A 20,923-nucleotide genomic window follows, 5' to 3' on the forward strand; every position below is an offset into this window, starting at 1 on the left:
GTGGTCGGTTGGATTGCAGCAGATAATGCTTCCAGTTGGTTAAGCACCACCCTGTCTTCCACCAAGTCCAGTAGCCAAGTCTGGTCAACAGAATCCTCTCCCTGATCCTCCTTCCTCCCACCATGGAGAGTCTGGTCAAAGAAGTGATCCCACACTCGGAAATTCCGAGGAGCTCCTTTCTTCGCCATTACTTGATTTGGCCCTCTCGCCAAGCACGCTTAAAGAGGGACATGAGATCTTGTGCCCTGATTCCCAACCTCTTGAGCATCCACAGTCACAAGAACATGACGGTGGGGAACGGCAATTAGTTTTTAATGAGGTGGATAATGATGAGACACAGTTGCCAATGAGTCAACCACAATTACTGTCTCAAGAGGTTGATGAAGAGGATGACATACAGTTGTCAATCACTGAGGTCCACTTAACCCTGGACACATGGACAAGTGCATTTGGCCAGGGATGCTACATTTTCCTGACGGCACACTGGGTGAACATTGTGGAGGCCGGGAGCAAGTCGTACCCTGGGATGACACAGGTGCTACCGACGTCGAGGATTGCTGGCCCTAATTCCATCAGGGTTTCCGCCAGCACCTACGTTAGTGCTCCTACCCCCACTTCTCCTCCGCCTCCTCCTCCACTTTCACCTCCGAATTATCCGCGTGCAGCACCAGTCAGCCATCAGCCAGTAGCTGGAAGAAGTGTAGCACTGCAGTGAGGAAGCGGCAACAGGCCGTGCTGAAGCTGATATGCTTAGGGGACAAACAGCACACTGCCGCAGAGCTTCGCAGTGGATAAGAGACCAGACTGAGCTGTGGCTCTCACCAATCAACCTATAACCAGGCATGGTTGTGTGTGATAATGGCCGTAACTTGGTGGCGGCTTTGGAGCTCGGCAAGCTCACACACATCCCATGCCTAGCCCACCTCTTAAACTTATTTGTTCAGCGGTTTCTCAAAACCTACCCCAATTTGCCTGAGCTACTGGTGAAGGTGGGCTGTATGTGTGCACATTTCCGCAAGTCATCAACAGCTTCAGCCGATCTGTCAACACTGCAGCAGCGATTTAACTTGCTAGCTCACCGGCTGTTGTGCGACGTGAGCACGCGCTGGAACTCCACGTTCCACATGTTGGTTAGGCTTTCTGAGCAGCAGAGAGCAGTAGTGGAATACCAGCTGCAACATGGTTGTCGCCTTTCCAGTCAGCATCTGCTAATTGGAAGCGAGGAGTGGGCATGGATGTCTGACCTCTGTGACGTTTTAAAAAACTTTGAGGAATCAACACAGATGGTGAGCGGCGATAACGCTATTATCAGCTCAAACGCTCGCTGCTCACAATTAAGGACGACGATTTGCATGTAGAAGAGGTGTAAATGGGGGAAGAAGACATTACACAGGGTGATAGCCAGACCACCCTCCGTCCGTCTTCTCAGCGCAAATTGGACGATGAAGAGAAGGAGGAGGAGGAGACGGTTGCCTCCGCTACAGAGGGTAGTACCCATTGAAGTTTAATTCCATCTGTTCAGCGTGGGTGGGCAGAAGAGGAGAAAGAGGATGACGAGATGGACAGTCTTTCCTGCGACCCGCGCGTTATACACATTTTAGACAACACGGATTACTGGGTGTTCACCCTGCTCGACCCCTGCTACAAAGAGAACTTCTCATCTCTCATTCCTCAGGTGGAGAGGATGAGCAAAACGGTGCAATACCAGAAGGTCCATGTTGAAAAATTGCTCCAAAAATTTCCATCTGACAACGTACTTCCTTGGCCAACAGGAGGGGATACAAGGGGAACACACAGCAGTTCCAACAGAGCAGGGCAACACTCTCCAAGGCCTGGGACAGTTTCATGACACCCCGCCAGCACCTTCACCCTGGTGCGCGGCCTAGTATCACAAGGAGGGAAAAGTTTTGGAAGATGGTGAAGGATTACGTAGCAGACCATGTCAGCTTCCTTAGTGATCCCTCAGTGCCTTACAACTACTGGGTGTCCAAGCTAGACACATGGCACGAACTGGGGCTCTATGCCTTGGAGGTGCTGCTGGTGGCATTATAACAGATAAGCATATCCGCCTGTCAACTGAAAATGCTGACAGGTTGACTCATGAAAATGAACAAGGCCTGGATTGCCCCAGACTTCTCGACTCCACCAGAGGAAAGCAGATGAACAAAGGCACTTTAAATGTGTTGTTTAATGTACTCAATACACTGTATTCCCATGCACCCCTTCCACCACAAAAAAGGGTATATGGTTAAATCTTCCCTTTCTCATGCTCCTCCTCCTCTTCCATCATATCAACATACTTATTCGTCACATATAATGCGCTCGCATATAATTTTTTACAGGGTCAGCTCACCTGCAGGCCCTCACATATAATTTTTTAGAGGGTCAGCTCACCTGCAGGCCCTCGCATATAATGTTTTACAGGGTCAGCTCAACTGCAGGCCCTCACATATAATGTTTTACAGGGTCAGCTCACCTGCAGGCCCTCATATATAATGTTTTACAGGGTCATCTTACCTGCAGGCCCTCGTATATAATGTTTTACAGGGTCAGCTCAACTGCAGGCCCTTGCATATAATGTTTTACAAGGTCAGCTCACCTGCAGGCCCTCACATATAATGTTTTACAGGGTCAGCTCACCAGCAGGTCCTCGCATATAATGTTTTACAGGATCAGCTCACCTGCAGGCCCTCACCTACAATCTTTTACAGGGTCAGCTCACCTTCTGATGATGACAGCGAAGTCTTGCCTGTTGGTACTCTGGCACACATGAAAGACTTCATGTTAGGCTGCCTTTCCCACGACCCGCACGTTATACCCATTTTAGAATAAATCTTTTTTATTTATTTTAAAGAAGTAAAGGAGTAAGATAACATAATAGTTTGGTTCACAATGAAGCTTACTCATACAGTTAGTTTTAGTTATACAATAGCAGTATATGTAGGTCATGTTATAACCAAAATAGGGTGACACAGGACCCTTGTAGAATAAGAAATGACAAAAATTGGGGAAATAGGGGAGGGAAAAGGGGGAGGAAGGGAGAGGGGGGTAAGGGAGTAGCGATAGTAATAGTAAGTGGGACTGGAGAATAGGTATTAACCAGGTCCCACCGCTCCCACTGTTCATTGAGTGTTTGAGTATCTGGGAGAGTCAAGGGGAGTAGTAAGGACTAAGGAACCATGGACCCCAGGTAAGCTGCCTAAATTTGAGAGAGATAACTGTAGACGGTAGTGAGTGTTCATATCTACAGTCGTGGCCAAAAGTTTTGAGAATTACATAAATATTGGAAATTGGAAAAGTTGCTGCTTAAGTTTTTATAATAGCAATTTGCATATACTCCAGAATGTTATGAAGAGTGATCAGATGAATTGCATAGTCCTTCTTTGCCATACAAATTAACTTAATCCCACTGCATTTCATTGCTGTCATTAAAGGACCTGCTGAGATCATTTCAGTAATCGTCTTGTTAACTCAGGTGAGAATGTTGACGAGCACAAGGCTGGAGATCATTATGTCAGGCTGATTGGGTTAAGGCTACTTTCACACGAGCGTTCGGGTGTCCGCTCGTGCGCTCCGTTTGAAGGGGCTCACGAGCGGCCCCGAACGCATCCGTCTGGCCCCAATGCATTCTCAGTGGAGGCGGATCCACTGAGAATGCATCCGCCTGCCAGCGCTCAGCCTCCGCTTGCAGCGTTCGGGTGTCCGCCTGGCCGTGCGGAGGCGAGCGGATCCGTCCAGACTTATAATGGAAGTCAATGGGGACGGATCCGCTTGAAGATGACACCATATGGCTCAATCTTCAAGCGGATCCGTTCCCCATTGACTTACAATGTAAAGTCTGAACGGATCCGCTCAGGCTACTTTCATACTTAGAAAATTTTCTAAGTTTTAATGCAGACGGATCCGTTCTCAACGGATGCGAACGTCTGCATTATCGGAGCGGATCCGTCTGATGAAACATCAGATGGATCCGCTCCGAACGCTAGTGTGAAAGTAGCCTAAAATGGCAGACTTGACATGTTAAAAGGAGGGTGATGCTTGAAATCATTGTTCTTCCATTGTTAACCATGGTGAACTGCAAAGAAACGCGTGCAGCCATCATTGCGTTGCATAAAAATTGCTTCACAGGCAAGGATATTGTGGCTACTAAGATTGCACCTCAATCAACAATTTATAGGATCATCAACGACTTCAAGGAAAGAGGTTCAATTCTTGTTAAGAAGGCTTCAGGGCGTCCATGAAAGTCCAGTAAGCGCCAGGATCATCTTCTAAAGAGGATTCAGCTGCGGGATCGGAGTGCCACCAGTGCAGAGCTTGCTCAGAAATGGCAGCAGGTGTGAGCGCATCTGCACGCACAGTAAAACATCCGGAGACCATTCATGTGTGGGGTTGCTTCTCATCCAAGGGAGTGGGCTCACTCACAATTTTTCCCAAAAACACAGCCATGAATAAAGAATGGTACCAAAACACCCTCCAACAGCAACTTCTTCCAACAATCCAACAACAGTTTGGTGAAGAACAATGCATTTTCCAGCACGATGGAGCACCGTGCCATAAGGCAAAAGTGATAACTAAGTGGCTTGGGGACCAAAACTTTGACATTTTGGGTCCATGGCCTGGAAACTCCCCAGATCTTAATTGAGAACTTGTGGTCAATCCTCAAGAGGCGGGTGGACAAACAAAAACCCACTAATTCTGACAAACTCCAAGAAGTGATTATGAAAGAATGTGTTGCTATCAGTCAGGAATTGGCCCAGAAGTTGATTGAGAGCATGTCCAGTCGAATTGCAGAGGTCCTGAAAAAGAAGGGCCAACACTGCAAATACTTACTCTTTGCATAAATGTCATGTAATTGTCGATAAAAGCCTTTGAAACGTATGAAGTGCGTGTGATTATATTTCACTACATCACAGAAACAACTGAAACAAAGATCTAAAAGCAGTTTAGCAGCAAACTTTGTTAAAACTAATATTTGTGTCATTCTCAAAACTTTTGGCCACGACTGTACATGATGTGTTGAGTTCCTGTATGACTTCTGAAATGGTCGGTAGAGCAGGTTGTTTCCAATGACGAGTGATTACTAGCTTAGCGCTAAGGAGGATGTGTCCTACTATGTTCCTGTATGGAATGGCTATGTTATGTATACCTAAAAAAAGTAGAACTAGTTCCGGGAGTGGTTCCATAGGTTGAGTTATTAAACTCGATAGTACACCAAAGACACTTTGCCAGTAGGGAGTGATTATAGGGGATGACCATAAAGTATGTAGCAAGGATCCTATATTACCACAACCTCACCATCAGTAAGGGGAGGTTGACGGGTAGATTGTATGTAATCTTTGTGGAGTGAAATGTCAGTGTAGGAGGGTTTTCAGACCTGCTTCATAGTGGGTGACGCATTTAAAGTTAGAGACTAAGAATCTAATAGCTAGAGCCCAAGTTTCATCCGGGAAGGACTTTCCCAACTCTGTCTCTCATTTTTTGATGGGTAAGGATTTGGCAAAGGTAGCTTTGTCTTCCAGTAAGTCATATATATATCTTGTGGTGTGTCTTTTAGTTTAGTTTTTAAAATATTTTATTGTGAAAACATAGATAATGTCATCTTCATACACATTTGAGATACATCATAATGTGCTCACGCACAGGCGAATTAGAATCTGACATACATAGTCACATTACAGCGACAATTTTATAAAACAATAAAAAAAATTAAAAAAACACAATCAAGCGAGAGAGATGACTTCCCATCATTTGCAAAGTAAACCATCCTTGCTATTCATCCTAAACGTCTATTGTAGTATGTTAAACTAGAGTACTGCATGTACTGATTGGCAGTCAAGTGAACCATCATGACCGTTGTCTTTTAAGCAAAATTGCTAATTTTTTTCCAAACCTTTTCATACAAAGGGGAATTATTAAGCTCGCAGTGCGCTATTTGTTCCAACCGGTACACCTGGTCACAGCGAGAAATCTATTGTGGAACATTAGGCACTGTTCTTGATTCCCAGGTGGACGCTATAAGGAGTCTAGCCACTGCTAAAAGTTGTTGATGAAGGCGATTGGTTTGGTGGGAGTGACAATCGGGGGGGTTTCAGACCTATCAGGCAACATTGCGGTGTGAGTGGGAAAGGACTACCCTGTAGTATGGAAATGATGTCACAGACTCTTCTCCAAAAGGGTCTCACTAAATGGCATGTCCACCATATGTGTATGAATGAGCCCTCAGTATCCAAACATCTCCAGCATTTCGATGAGGAGGTGGGAAAGATCCTATGCAACCTTGTCGGGGTATAGTACCATCTAGTGACCAACTTGTAGTAGTTCTCCTGAAGATGTATACACCTAGAGATTTTGTTAGTTTGTGATAGTAATGTTTTTATTTCCTCTGAGGAGAACGAGACATCCAGGTCTTTCTCCCACCTCCTAATGAAAGGGGGTGTGGAAGATCTGGAAACTTCAAGGAGGGAAGAATAGATTCTGGAGATTTTTTTACTTGGTTCACTTTTCCCCATGGTCATTTGTTCGAAGGGTGTAGGTGTGCTCTGTACCTGCCTCCCTGCTGTGCACTTTAGGATGTGGGCATACTGAAATTGAGTTAGATTCACTATTTGGGGTTATTCCAGAGCCACTTCCCCGTCCTCATGAGGACTGGAAACTAGATCAAGAATTGGGGTTGCGTTCGCTTTAGGTCCTTCACCCAGCGTGGATCTAAAGTCGGGGGTGGAGTCCCACAAAATGTCCCTGACCTGCAATAATGGTGAAATTTGCTCTGATAGCACCTTCTCCGAAACCCCCGCGTACTATACTTTGAGAGTGTTACATGTAAGGGGATTGGTTACTTGTTTCATAGTTTCCTGTCTGTGTCTCCTAATTAAGGCTAAGGAGCGCAGAGGGATTCCCACTAGATCTTGTTCCAACACAACATCTAATCTCTCTGGCGGGTTACGTATCCATTCTAAGACCTTTAGACCCTGAATTGACTTATAATACAGCAGAAAATCTGGTACTCCCAAACCACCCACTTTCTGAGCTTTAACCACCTGGCTGTATGGCAATCTTTGCCTGGCACCACTCCAGAGGAAACGCATCAGTGTCCCCTTTAGCTGTAGAAAAAAGGTTCTAGGTATAAAGATTGGTAGCGCCTGCAGATAGTACAATACCCTCGGGAGGACAATCGATTTAATTAGGGTTCTGCGTCCGAACCAGGAGGTAAACGGTAAGTCCCAGGACGTCATAAGATCCTTGATGTTACGTGGTAGGTTTTTAAAATTCTCTGCATACAACGATGAGAAGTGGGAGGTAATATTTACGCCCAGGAAGGGATTGCTGCGAATTGACCATGTGAAGGGGATGCTCATCTCTAATAAGGTTTGCGTTCGTGCATCTAATGATACGTTTAAGACCTGTGATTTAGAAAGATTCACCTTAAAGTTAGGGAGTGATCCATAGTACTCCAATAAAGTATGAACTGCTGGAAAGGCTTCGAGAGGGTTTGTAATAATGAGGAGGAGGTCATCTGCAAACGCAGCAAGTGAATGGGTTTTCCCTTTTATGGTTATTCCCTGGATCTTTTGATCCCGCCGTATCGCTTGTAATAATGGCTCCACGGAAAGGATGAAAAGGAGCGGGGAAAGGGGGCAGGCAGCCCTACCTGGTGCCATTGCTAATTTTGAAAGAGGGGGAGAGTGTATTGTTTACCAGGACTCTTGCGCTAGGGTTGTTATACATTGCCATTACTACATCAATGAAGCCTTTAGGTATGCCAAATACTCTCAGAGCTTCACACATAAAAGTCCAGTCCACTCTATCAAAAGAACTCCCGTCTTCCCTCAAAGCCCACTTGCTCCATATGGATCAATTGGGGTAGGAGTGACTGAAGGCGAGAAGCCAACATCTTAGCCAGCAGCTTCTAGTCAGTATTGAGCAAGGATATCGGTCTATAGCTAGCACACAGGGAGGGGTCTTTTCCTTCTTTGGGGATCATTGTTATTTGGGCCGCAAGCATATGTGGATGGAGGGGCCTCCCTTTCCATAGCGAGTTGCAAACATGCAGAAATTTAGGCAGGAGGGTATTTTGAAAGGAGTCATAGTATTTCATTGGTAAGCCATCAGGGCCCGGGCTTTTATGGAGGGGGGAGTCTTTAAGGGCTTTTCTCAGTTCTGCAATCATAAAAGGACGGGACAATGCATATGACTGTCAATTTAGGAAGTTCAAGTGCTGACAACCAATGCTTCATGTCAGAAATTTTCGCTTGACACTCTGCGGGGGATAAACTCGGGGTTAGATTATATAGCTGGGCATAGTATTCTGTGAAGCATGTCGCAATTTGTTTCGTTTGATAGTTTGCGCCGGGGAGGGCTGTATCGTTTGAATATAAGAGTGGGCTTTCCGCTTTTTTAGTTGGGATAACATAAATTTAAAGGCCTTGTCACCATGGGCATAATATTTAAACTTGGCGGACAAGAATAATTTCGCCGATTTAGTATTCAGCAAATTTTGCATTTGTGACCTAAGAAGATCTAACTGGCATAGCACTTCGGGTGTCTGCAACCTTTTATGCAGAGATTCCTTCTCATGTATTTGGCGTTGTAAATCGAGTATGTCTGCTTCTCTACGCCTCTTGAGGTAGGATCCTAGAGAGATGAAGTGTCCCCTCACCCCTGCCTTATGTGCTTCCCAAACCGTTCCGGGGGATACCTCTGATGAGTCATAGAGAGCAAAATATTCATCAATTTTCCCCTTCATGTTCTCTTGCTGTTGCGGATCATGCAGGAGGGTTTTATTGAGTCTCCAAATCATTTCTTTTTTTGGAATGTTTGGCATTAGGAAGCTCATGAAAACCGGTGCATGGTCCGACAACAATATGGAACCAATAGAAGTCTTAATACAATAAGACAGCAGTGAGGTAGACACAAAGACATAATCTAATCTTTGGTAAGATTTGTGTGCCGGGGAATAATAAGTATAGTCCTTTTGTCCCGGGTGAAGGGCTCTCCAGCTATCAGCTAGTCCTATATTGATAATGTTTCTCCTTATAGACCTCAACGCTGCATGTGATATCGATGACCTCCCGAGGGAAGTGTCCACGTCTGGGAATATAGCCACGTTCAGGTCTCCACCTAAAATTGTTGGGCCTTCTGCGAACCCCTGGAGTAGTGCCAGTGTGTCCCCCAGCCAGGCTGCCTGTGCGGTATTCGGTACATATATGCTCCCAAATGTATACAGTCAGGTCCATAAATATTGGGACATCAACTCAATTCTAACATTTTTGGCTCTATACACCACCACAATGGATTTGAAACGAAACAAACAAGATGTGCTTTAACGGCAGACTGTCAGCTTTAATTTGAAAGTATTTAAATCCAAATCAGGTGAACGGTGCAGGAATTACAACAGTTTGCATATGTGCCTCCCACTTGTTAAGGGACCAAAAGTAATGGGACAACTGGCTTTTCAGCTGTTCCATGGCCAGGTGTGTGTTATTCCCTCATTATCCCAATAACAATTAACAGATAAAAGGTCCAGAGTTCATTTCAAGTGTGCTTTTTGCATTTGGAATCTGTTTCTGTCAACTCTCAAGATGAGATCCAAAGAGCTGTCCCTATCAGTGAAGAAAGCCATCATTAGGCTGAAAAAACAAAACAAACCCATCAGAGAGATAGCAAAAACATTAGGCGTGGACAAAATAACTGTTTGGAATATTCTTAAAAAGAAGAAACGCACCGGTGAGCTCAGCAACACCAAAAGACCTGGAAGACCACGGAAAACAACTGTGGTGGATGACCGAAGAATTCTTTCCCTGGTGAAGAAAACACCCTTCAGAACAGTTGGCCAGATCAAGAACACTCTCCAGGAGGTAGATGTATGTGTGTCAAAGTCAACAATCAAGAGAAGACTTCACCAAAGTGAATACAGATGGTTCACCACAAGATGTAAACCATTGGTCAGCTTCAAAAACAGGAAGGCCAGATTAGAGTTTGCCAAACGACATCTAAAAAAGCCTTCACAGTTCTGGAACAACATCCTATGGACAGATGAGACCAAGATCAACTTGTACCAGAGTGATGGTAAGAGAAGAGTATGGAGAAGGAAAGGAACTGCTTATGATCCTAAGCATACCACCTCATCAGTAAAGCATGGTGGTGGTAGTGTCATGGCGTGGGCATGTATGGCTGCCAATGGAACTAGTTCTCTTGTATTTATTGATGATGTGACTGCTGACAAAAGCAGCAGGATGAATTCTGTAGTGTTTCGGGCAATATTATCTGCTCATATTCAGCCAAATGCTTCAGAACTCATTGGACGGCGCTTCACAATGCAAATGATCCAAAGCATACTGCAAAAGCAACCAAAGAGTTTTTTAAGGGAAAGAAGTGGAATGTTATGCAATGGCCAAGTCAATCACCTGACCTGAATCCGATTGCGCATGTATTTGACTTGCTGAAGACAAAACTGAAGGGAAAATGCCCCAAGAACAAGCAGGAATTGAAGACAGTTGCAGTAGAGGCCTGGCAGAGCATCACTAGGGATGAAACCTAGCTTCTGGTGATGTCTATGCGTTCCAGACTTCAGGCTGTAACTGACTGCAAAGGATTTGCAACCAAGTATTAAAAAGTGAAAGAGTGATTTATGATTATTATTCTGTCCCATTACTTTTGGTTCCTTAACAAGTGGGAGGCACATATTCAAACTGTTGTAATTCCTACACCGTTGACCTAATTTGGATGTAAATACCCTCAAATTAAAACTGACAGTCTGCAGTTAAAGCACATCTTGTTTGTTTCATTTCAAATCCATTGTGGTGGTGTATAGAGCCAAAAATGTTAAAATTGTGTCGATGTCCCAATATTTATGGACCTGACTGTACATTTGTTGTCCTATCACCCCCTTAATAAAGATATATCTGCCGTCTGTATCCACAAGGGATGAATGCACCTCAAGGGGGACATGTCTATGAATTGCTATGCTAACACCCTTTGAAGCTGAATTTGGTGAGGTACTATGGAACCACTGATTATAAGTCACGTGATTAAGTCTGGGCACATGATTCTTCCTGAAGTGGGTCTCTTGTAATAGCAGAACATCTACCTTTTGCTTTTTCATCAGAGCGCAGACCTGTCCTCTCTTAGTAGGTGCGTTCAGCCCCCGTGCGTTAAAGGAACACACAGTAGTCACAGCCATTTACATTTTAGGACTCTCAAAATACTGCTAGTGAGGTAAGTAGGTACTCGCAATATGTAAAACTTGAAATCATCTCTGTCGCATTCAACAAAACATAACATTTCTGACATCTGCAGAATCGCACATCTCCTAAGTATTTCAGCAATCTCATTATCATATACGATCTTCATATGTGCGGTTGGTATCCTTATATAGTAAACTAAAACTAATGTAAACATTAAAGGGGTATTATCATCTTTTTAATCATCTGTCATTCCCCCCCCCACCCCCCCGAGGCTTTTCCTAAATATAATGCTTTTTCTAAATCTTATAGTTTTTAATAAAAATGAAAAATCAGATTTAGTTGTTTATACTCGCTGCCCATGGATACGGCCACCTATCGCCGGCCGCATCCATGGGCCGCGCTTGCGCATTCTTATCTTGTTATGCCCCGGCCGGCCTCCTCACTGACACTGTGATCGCGCACGGTCGGCCGCGCATGCGCTGATACATATTCTTTTGAGCCGCGGCTAATATAGTTCTGTGCATGCGCAGCCGTCCGAACAGTTCGTGCAGGGAAGAGACAGTGCGGACAGCGTCGGAGGACATAAGCGGTGGGTAAGTATTATTTCTATGTGCTCCACCAACGAATGGGGGCTGATGGAGGAGGCACTTATGGGGGCAGATGGAGGAGGCACTTATGGGGGCAGATGGAGGAGGCACTTATGGGGGCAGATGGAGGAGGCACTTATGGGGGCAGATGGAGGAGGCACTTATGGGGGCAGATGGAGGAGGCACTTATGGGGGCTGATGGAGGAGGCACTTATGGGGGCTGATGGAGGAGGCACTTATGGGGGCAGATGGAGGAGGCACTTTGGGGGCTGATGGAGGAGGCACTTTGGGGGCTGATGGATGTAGCAGAGCTGAATATGCTGCTTTTCAGCCACAGTACTAATGGTGAAGGAAATAGATGGATTTAGTAGAGATGTGTATGTGGCGGTTTAGAATCAATGCATGTGAAAGATAGAATCAGATGTAGCAGAGCTGAATAAGCGCTGTTCAGCCACAGTACTAATGGTGAAGGAAATAGACGGATTTAGTAGAGATGTACATGTGGCAGTTTAGAATCAATGCATGTGAAAGATAGAATCAGATGTAGCAGAGCTGAATAAGCGCTGTTCAGCCACAGTACTAATGGTGAAGGAAATAGACGGATTTAGTAGAGATGTATATGTGGCGGTTTAGAATCAATGCGGGTGAAAGATAGAATCAGATGTAGCAGGGCTGAATAAGCGCTGTTCAGCCACAGTACTACTGGTGAAGGAAATAGATGGATTTAGTAGAGATGTGTATGTGGCGGTTTAGAATCAATGCGGGTGAAAGATAGAATCAGATGTAGCAGAGCTGAATAAGTGCTGTTCAGCCACAGTACTGATGGTGAAGGAAATAGACGGATGTAACAGAGATGTATATGGTGCGGGTCAGCATCAATGCTGATGGAAGAGAGAAATAGATGTAGCAGAGCTGTATATGAGACTGTTCAGCCACAGTGCTGGTTGAAGAGATAAACAGACAGATGTAGCAGTGCGGAGGCAAGCGGATCCGTCCAGACTTACAATGGAAGTCAATGGGGACGGATCCACTTGAAGATGACACCATATGGCTCAATCTTCAAACGAATCCGTCCCCCATTGACTTTCAATGTAAAGTCTGGACGGATCCGTTCAGGCTACTTTCACACTTAGAATTTTTTTTAAACTATAATGCAGACGGATCCGTTCTGAACGGATCCAAACGTCTGCATTATAGGAGCGGATCCGTCTGAAGAGACATCAGACGGACCCGCTCTGAACGGCAGTGTGAAAGTAGCCTAAGCGAGATGAGAATACCCCTTTAACATAACTCCTTTCACGAGCAACTGGTGGTTCTCAAAGGTGGATATGAGAATCGTGGGCGTAGGCTGCCACCTAGAGGATCTAAAGGGGTGGGCAGGCAACTAATGCAACACAGGAACAGCATTGGATTAAATGGCGATCCCCTAACCATTATAAAAGGCAGGGATATCAGAAGGCACAGATAATATCAAACCTTAGGCTTATGCAAATTATACTCAGTCCTTTTCTATTGTGGGACTACAGGAATGGAGTTTCTCCAGTCTTCTCCTCTGGTGCTGGGGTCGCCCCAAACTCACCGGTGTCCAGGGGGTAATCAGTGGCAGAGCTGGAAGCTGGGTTAGCTCTTGGACCGGATTCCAGTCCTTAATCTGTAGATCTTCAATGTCCAATTTTTCATAGACCCTCCTGAGATCTGCTGGTGATCTGATTGTAGTCTTCCTGTCCGGAAAGTTAATCAGCAGCCCAAAGGGATACAGCCATCGATAGGTTATCTTGCGGTCCCTTAAAATATCCAATAATGGCTTGAGTGCTTTTCTCTTTCTCAGGGTCAGCGGGGAAAGATCATGGTATATCAGGATATTAGCGCCTGCAAAAGAGACATGTGGCGTTGATCTGGCTGCTTTAAGCACGCTTTCTTTAGCCTGGAAACTGCTTAATTTACACACAATGTCCCTTGGGGGCTCAGTTGGGCCCGGAGATGGTCGTAGGGCTCTGTGAGCTCTCTCCATTGTAAAGTCCAAATTTGACTCCTCATGTAGAAGGCTTTTAAAGAAGTCGATCAGCGTGGGCATAATGGCGTTAGCCTGTATGGACTCTGGGAATTATTTTGCCTGATCTTGCCTTGATCTTCAAGTTGGCTGTAGAGAGAGTTCAAATGGGCTTGTGCGTGATCCATGTTGTGGAAAATCGCTGTGTTAAAGTCCACAATTGACGCTTGTGCGGTTTCCAGCACCTCCACCCGGTCACTTTGTTGCTTAAGATCTTGTTTAAGCTCCTTGAGCTCCAGGACCAGTGGATCTAGTGCCTCCGCTAAAAGCTGCCTCATGAAAGCTCTAGAGACTGGTAAATCTTCCCGCACGGCGGGGGCCGGCACTTTACTGCTTTCCCCTTCATCTGAATCGGAAGCCTCCTGCGCCTCTGCTCTCGGCGCCGTCTTGTCTGTTCGCCTCACTGGAGACTAGTTTTTTTGACAAAGCGGTCCAGATCTCCTTGCCCATACAGCGACTTGCCGGTCCCAGGGGTGTCCTTAGACTTGTCTCTTGTGATTTTTCCCATGTTGGGGCTTTAGAAGGTCGCTAAATTGCCTGCACACCGGCGATCCTCTGCAGAGCTCACGCGGGTGCGTGCATTCGGCTCTGCTGCTAGGCTCGCCCCCTTGTGGTGTGTCTTTTAAAAAGGGATGGAAACTGGAATAATCTCATGATGTCTGAGTTAATTGGAGGTGGGGATTGCATGATTTTTGCGAGAAAATTTTGAATTCTCAAGTAGTTGTAGAATTCCGTGTGTGGGAGCATGAATGAGCGTTGAAGTGAATCAAAGGGAAGAAGGGAGTCATCCACCATAATTTGAGAGATGGCACTAATTCCTCTGGTTCGCCACATTGTCAGATTAATATCTGGGATATTTAGTTCTAATGTGCGTGTAGTAGCATGTTGAAGGAGGAGTGAGTTCGAGTCACTCTGTGTTCTGTGAATTGTAGATGAGGGGTTGCTAACATGTTTTATCGTTAGTAGGTTGTTATTTGGCAGGGTTGTGTTCCATAATAAGTGGATTAAAGAGGACCTTTCACCGATCCTGACATTGTTAACTAAGTATACAGACATGGAGAGCGGCGCCCGGGGATCTCACTGCACTTACTATTATCCCTGGGCACCGCTCCGTTCTTCCGCTATGCCCTCCGGTATCTTCGGTCACTAAGTTATGGTAGGCGGAGATTTTGGTCACTAAGTTATGGTAGGCGGAGTCTGCCCTTGTTCTGCTGTAGCGCTGGCCAATCGCCTGGGAGGTTCTTTTCTCCCAGGCTGTGAGCTCTGCGCTGCGATTGGCCAGCGCTACAGCAGAACAAGGGCAGACTCCGCCTACCATAACTTAGTGACCGAAATCTCCGCCTACCATAACTTAGAATGGGGCGTTGAGTGAATGTAGTTGTGCTTGGGTAAGCGTAGGGAGAGATGCGTGTGAGAAAAATTCTTCAACCAAGGTGGGGTAATTTTCTGGCAGCGGGGTGCTATCTTTTAAGTTATAGAGTGTTTGATAGTATAATTTAAATTGGTTAGCAAGGTCTCGGGGGTCTATTAATTTTGACTTAGTTGTAAAGTGCAGTAGGTGTGGTATTTTGGACTTGGATGGTTGGGTCTTTAGTTGTTGTGCCAAGAGTCGACCCGCCTTGTTTCCTTGGGAATAATATTTAGATTTAAGTCTGAGGAGAGATTTGTGGTAGTTTTGGAGCAGTAAGCTACTCAGTTTATTTCGTGCTAACCTAAGTTCGTTGGAGCATTGGGTTGTGGGGTTGGTTTTGTTTATTTTCTCTAAGCTGGCTATTTGCTCTAAAGTTTGCGTAATGTCTCTCTCTCTGAGTTTCTTTACTGTAACACTCAGCTTAATTAAAGAACCTCTTATGTATGCCTTGTGGGCCTGCCATAGAACAAACTTGTTTGAGACTGATCCGGCATTAAATTGGAAGTATTCCTTTAAGTGTGTAGAAAGTTCCGTTATATGTTTTGGATTGTTAAAAAGGAATGTATCATTTCTCCAAATAGGAGCTCTGTGTGATTGAAACCGTTCTTCAAGGGTGATGGTAATCGGGGCGTGGTCTGACAATTAAATGAGGCCAATGTCAGTGGAGAGGGTATGGAGTAAGGAGGTGTGGTCAACTATAAACATGTCTATACGCAAGTATGATAAATGCGCCGGGGAGAAAAAGGTAAAGTCTTTTTCTAAGCTATGTTGAGCTCTCTATGCATCTGTAAGACCTTCTGAGTGCAAAAAGGTGGCTATCTCTGTGTCACTTCTTCATGTAAAGGAAGTAGAATCTAGAGAGGGTTGTAGGACAGAGTTAAAGTCGCCACAGAGGATCACTTTCCCTTGTCTGAGTTTGTTCACATTGTGCATGAGTTTATGTAGGAAAGCCAGCTGGTGTGAGTTGGGTGCATAAAGGTTTACTAGAGTGTATGTAATGTTGTTGATGGAGCACACTAGGATAATGTAGCCACCATTCGGGTCAATTTTGGTCTTAATGGGGGTGTAGGCAACAGTGTTCTTGACAGCAATTAAGGTACCTCTCTTTTTCTTGTTGAAGTGTGAGTGTAAGATGTTGGGGAACAAGCGGTGGTGTACTCTAGTAGCGTCTTATCGAAGAAGGTGGGTTTCCTGTATACACAAGACATCAACATTAGTGGTTAATGCTTCTTTCCACATATAAGACCTTTTCTGAGGACAGTTGAGACTTTTTATATTGAGAGACATAATCTTAAGACCCATGATGTTGGATAGGATGTAGCTATCTAGACTTTAGAGAGACAGTGAAAACACTCTGTTGACATAGTATATCAAGGCAGTGGCTCTACACACAGTTAAAGCTGCAGGACAGGTGGGGGAGGGAGGAGTGGAGGGGGAAGGAAAGTAATGAGGGAAAAGGTAAGTGACGGTAACAAGTAAAACAGTAACAACCGTTGAGAACCTGACAGTTAATAAACAGGACGGTGATAACAGTCTTAACTCTGGAAGGGCGGAAGTCCAGTGCTAGGGCTAGAAGAACCGGAGAAGGTAGGTAGTTGGTGTCAGAGGGCCTGCACCATATTCTGAGCAAAGTGATATCATGATGCCCAAATGAAGCACAATAAAGAGTCCTAACACAGGAAAAGATGAGAAGTATGATGCAGTTGTAGAGGTTATGGTTTATAGAATATCATCCACAGGAGACAGTTCCAGGACGTCAGTCTCTTGATGTAAATGGGGTTGCAGGAGCTATTGGGGCGGTATCAGCCTCCATATGTCCCGGCGACAGTGGAATCTGCCATAGTTGGAGGAGTTGTTTCCCCTCTTCAAGCGTTTTAATCGCATGGGTTTGTCCGTTTCTACGGATAAGAATTTTCAGAGGGTAGTAGAGCTCTGTGTCTGCGGAGGGTGACCATAGAAATGTCAGTAAAAAGCTTAACTTTTTGGTAGGGAGCTGGAAGTGGGGTCTTACCCCTTGCCGCAGCCATAAGTGCCTGCTTAGTGTGGAAGAAGTGGATGCGTGCGAGGGTGTCACACAGAATATTAGGGCCTAGGTGCGCAGTTTTAGGACATAGTTTTAAATTAGAGGGGCAAAGGTTTAAAAGTAATATCAGGAAGTATTACTTTACTGAGAGAGTAGTGGATGCATGGAATAGCCTTCCTGCAGAAGTGGTAGCTGCAAATACAGTGGAGGAGTTTAAGCATGCATGGGATAGGCATAAGGCCATCCTTCATATAAGATAGGGCCAGCGGCTAGTCTAAATAAATGCCACTTGCTGAAGCACTGACTGCAGTGGCAGTCTAATAAATGCCACTTGCTGAAGCAGTCTGGCTGAGAGAGGGTTAATCAGTCCTGCAATGTCTGCCTGCAGAGAGGATTTTAAGGCTAATAACATGGCTTTGAGAGAGTCCTCTGTAACAGGTTTGTCAGAGGTGGGTAGCATTTGGAAGGGGTCCCGGGGTGCTGCACTGTGTGGTATACATGTGTACTCACTGAGCTGTGGGTGGTCTCTGGCTTCCCATGTAGTCATCTGAGGGTGAGGGTGGGTGATCCTGCTGCGCATGAGGTCGGGCGCCATTTTGGATCCCAGGAGGAGCATGTATCGGAGCTCTGGCCTCTTCTGGTGTCGGTGGGAGCGACAAAGGCGACATGTTCAGCAGGTTAGTGCCGGTAGATATGTCTGGTGGAGACGGTGAGAGCACTGTATGAGCAGGCGACATGGCGCTGATAGGGGAAAGCAGCAGGGCCTTATCTGTGGTTTCGGCGCCATCTTTGGATCTTCCCCTGTCGAAATAACTCTCCAGATTTCCGTCTTGTAGCTTTGGTATCTGCTTTCTGGTCTTCCCGATTGTGTTGGAGGGGGGATTAGACATCTGTGGGAGCTGAATAGTGCTGCTCGGATATCAATTGAGACGGGCAGACGAGATTGCAGTCGCTTAGGTGCAGGAGCTCTTTCCTCAAGCGGCCATCACGCTCAGCAGCCTAGCCACACCCCCGTTATACGCATTTTAGACAACACTGATTACTGGTTGTTCACCCTTCTCGACCCCCGCTACAAAGAGAAATTCTCATCTCTTATTCCTCTTGTGGAGAGGACAAGCAAAACGGTGCTACACCAGAAGGTCCTTGTTGAAAAATTGCTCCAAAGTTCATAGGACAGACATCCAAATAGATCGTCGCTGTTACGGGGACGTGCGATCACCTAGAAGTTATCTAGAGTCAACAACGCGGCAGCAGGCCCTCACCTACAAGTCCAGTCTCAGTAGCCAAGAGTCTGGTCAACACAATCCTCACCATGATGGCACACTGGGTGAACTTTGTGGAGGCCGGGAGCAAGTTGGCTGCTGGCACCAGACTTGCCCTCCAATAGATCCTCGTTAACGGAAAGTGTACTCTCCTGTACCCTCCTCAAACCCCCTGCATGCCGCAGTCAGTTTTGAACGCAGTATACAAGGGGTTAATACGATGAAAACACAGATGCCGGCATATGCAGCAGGTGTCAGGTTGTCAGTGACTGCCGGGTCCGTGCCGCTGATCAGGCGGGCGCAGCTGGTCCTTAAGTCATGGCTCCCAGCGCCGTACATGTACAGCAGAGGTCCTCTATGGGTTAAATCTCTGCTCTTTCTATTAATAACATGAGAGGGTGTAATGACTGAATACCAGGTTACCCTCTATGCTTAGTCATGCAGAGCCAGCTGCACAAATGACTCCTAAGCATAGGCAGAGCAGAGATCTAAATTTATGAATTGGACATTTTATTGCATCTTTTCCCATAAAACTACATACCCATCTGCTCAGCTCCTCCTGCTCTAGAACATGCTGCCTGCAGATTGCACTGCATTTTGTGGTGACAGTTTTCCTTTAAAACTGAAAAATGTGCAGTTTATTTGGTCATCAAGTATAATACATTGTCCATGAAACTGACAAGATATCACCAAAAAGTGGTCATCACACCTTATCATGGGTCCTACTCTTATGAGACGCCCCTACAGATATACCTACTGTTAAAGAGTCTGTATGAGATTATAAACAAGGTCAGCGGCACTGGTACAGTGATGGAGCTGAGCTGCAATACCAGACTCAACCCACTCATAAGAGTGGCGCTGTTTTTAGAAGAAAGGTAGCCTTTTTTTTATAATCCAGTGATAGACAATAGGTTTGTGCCTACAGTGTCTAATAGGGGAGGTGGCTGTGGTCTTTTTCAGTTACATGCACCCAAAGGCTACATTAACACATTCATTTTTTTAACGGCTGTCACACAACCATTTTCAGAACCATTGAAGTCTTTGGTTCTATTCACACGGTGTCTTTTTAACAGGCCGTGGATAACTTATGTCATAAAATAGGACAGAACATACAATTGTGGGGGGCAGTTTTTAATGGCCGTTTTTCAGAAAGGCATCAGTAAAAAAAAACTGCAGTTAAAAAAGTTCTACTTGGTGCATTTCTGGTCATGTGAATGTAATCTTGTGAAGAATTCCAGAAACCATAAATAAGATTTAGATTATTTCTTTTGAACATATATTTTTATATTATTGGAGGGGGTGTCCTGCGAAAAACATTAAACATTTTTCAAACTAGCACCTGGATTTGTATAATTAGTATAATTAGTATAATTTACGGTAGTCTGTAGAGCTCCACCTGCTATTTGTTCTTTTTCTTGTTCTTCTGTCCACCTCACTGAGGTGGCCGCAGGCATTCAGCTTAAATCCTCAACTGTCACTAAGGGCTCATGTACACGAGTGTGTGCTGGCTGTTCTGTGCATTTGCGGTCCCCAATGCACGGCAAACATCCATGCGGCGGCCGCAGACAGATCCAGACCCATTTATCTTGAATGGGTCCGTGATCTGTCCGCACCGCAAAAAAGTAGTGCATGCACTACTTTTTTGCGGTGCGGAGGCACAGACAGAAAACCCACGGAAGCACTCCGTAGTGCTTCCGTGGGCTTCGGTTCCGTGCCTCCGTTCCGCATCTCCCGGATTGCGGACACATTGAAGTGAATGGGTCCGCGATCCGTGATGCGGGATATACACGGCCGGTGCCCGTGTATTGCGGACCCGCCGTATGCCGAACGCAAAAAAAAAAAACGGTCGTGTGCATGAGCCCTAACTGGCAGTTGGAGGCAAAGAGCTGCAGCAGAAAGGACATGCCCCCTGAGCTGCCAGCTTGAAATAAGTTGGAGCAATGAACAAGGAGACCTCTGGTTCCACGTGAGGTATAGGGTTGGTTGTAGGTTTGTTAGAGATTGTCATGTACTATATCATGTCTGATTTTCATTTTTACATAAATCCTGGTATAACTCTTTTCATTGATTATTTGTCCTTCTTTATCCAGGAAATCGCTGCTTTCTTTTTCACACCCAGTTTCTAAATTCAGCTATGAGGAGATGATTAATTGTCATGATTCAAGGGGAAAGGTGAGTTTTTGTTTCTTCATGATGTGATATTGAAGATAAAGTAGATTCCTTTAAAGTAGCTCTGGCACCAGGATCAACCCTAGTAAACCAGACATACTGGCTGATAGGGCTCATCATGCTGATTAAAACTATACCTCTCTTTCGTCTGTATGCTAAACAGCTGCGTTTTTATGGTATGGTTTTACTCAGCATGATGAGCCCTCTCAGCCAGTATGTCTGGTTTAAAGGGGTTGTC

At 45.4% G+C, this 20,923-nt stretch overlaps 1 protein-coding gene across 7 annotated transcripts in view; it reads left to right on the plus strand.

Moving 5' to 3' along the window:
- FLT3LG (fms related receptor tyrosine kinase 3 ligand) overlaps window positions 1-20,923 on the plus strand; it is a 222,231-nt gene that overhangs the window by 82,240 nt on the left and 119,068 nt on the right. For all 7 annotated transcript variants that reach the window (XM_040433060.1, XM_040433072.1, XM_040433087.1 and 4 more), the window contains exon 5: window positions 20,607-20,688. In XM_040433060.1, coding sequence (XP_040288994.1) covers window positions 20,607-20,688 — 82 coding nt within the window. The remainder of the gene's footprint in view (window positions 1-20,606; window positions 20,689-20,923) is intronic.

The sequence above is a fragment of the Bufo bufo genome, chromosome 1, assembly GCF_905171765.1.
Source record: "Bufo bufo chromosome 1, aBufBuf1.1, whole genome shotgun sequence".
NCBI classification, from domain to species: domain Eukaryota; kingdom Metazoa; phylum Chordata; class Amphibia; order Anura; family Bufonidae; genus Bufo; species Bufo bufo.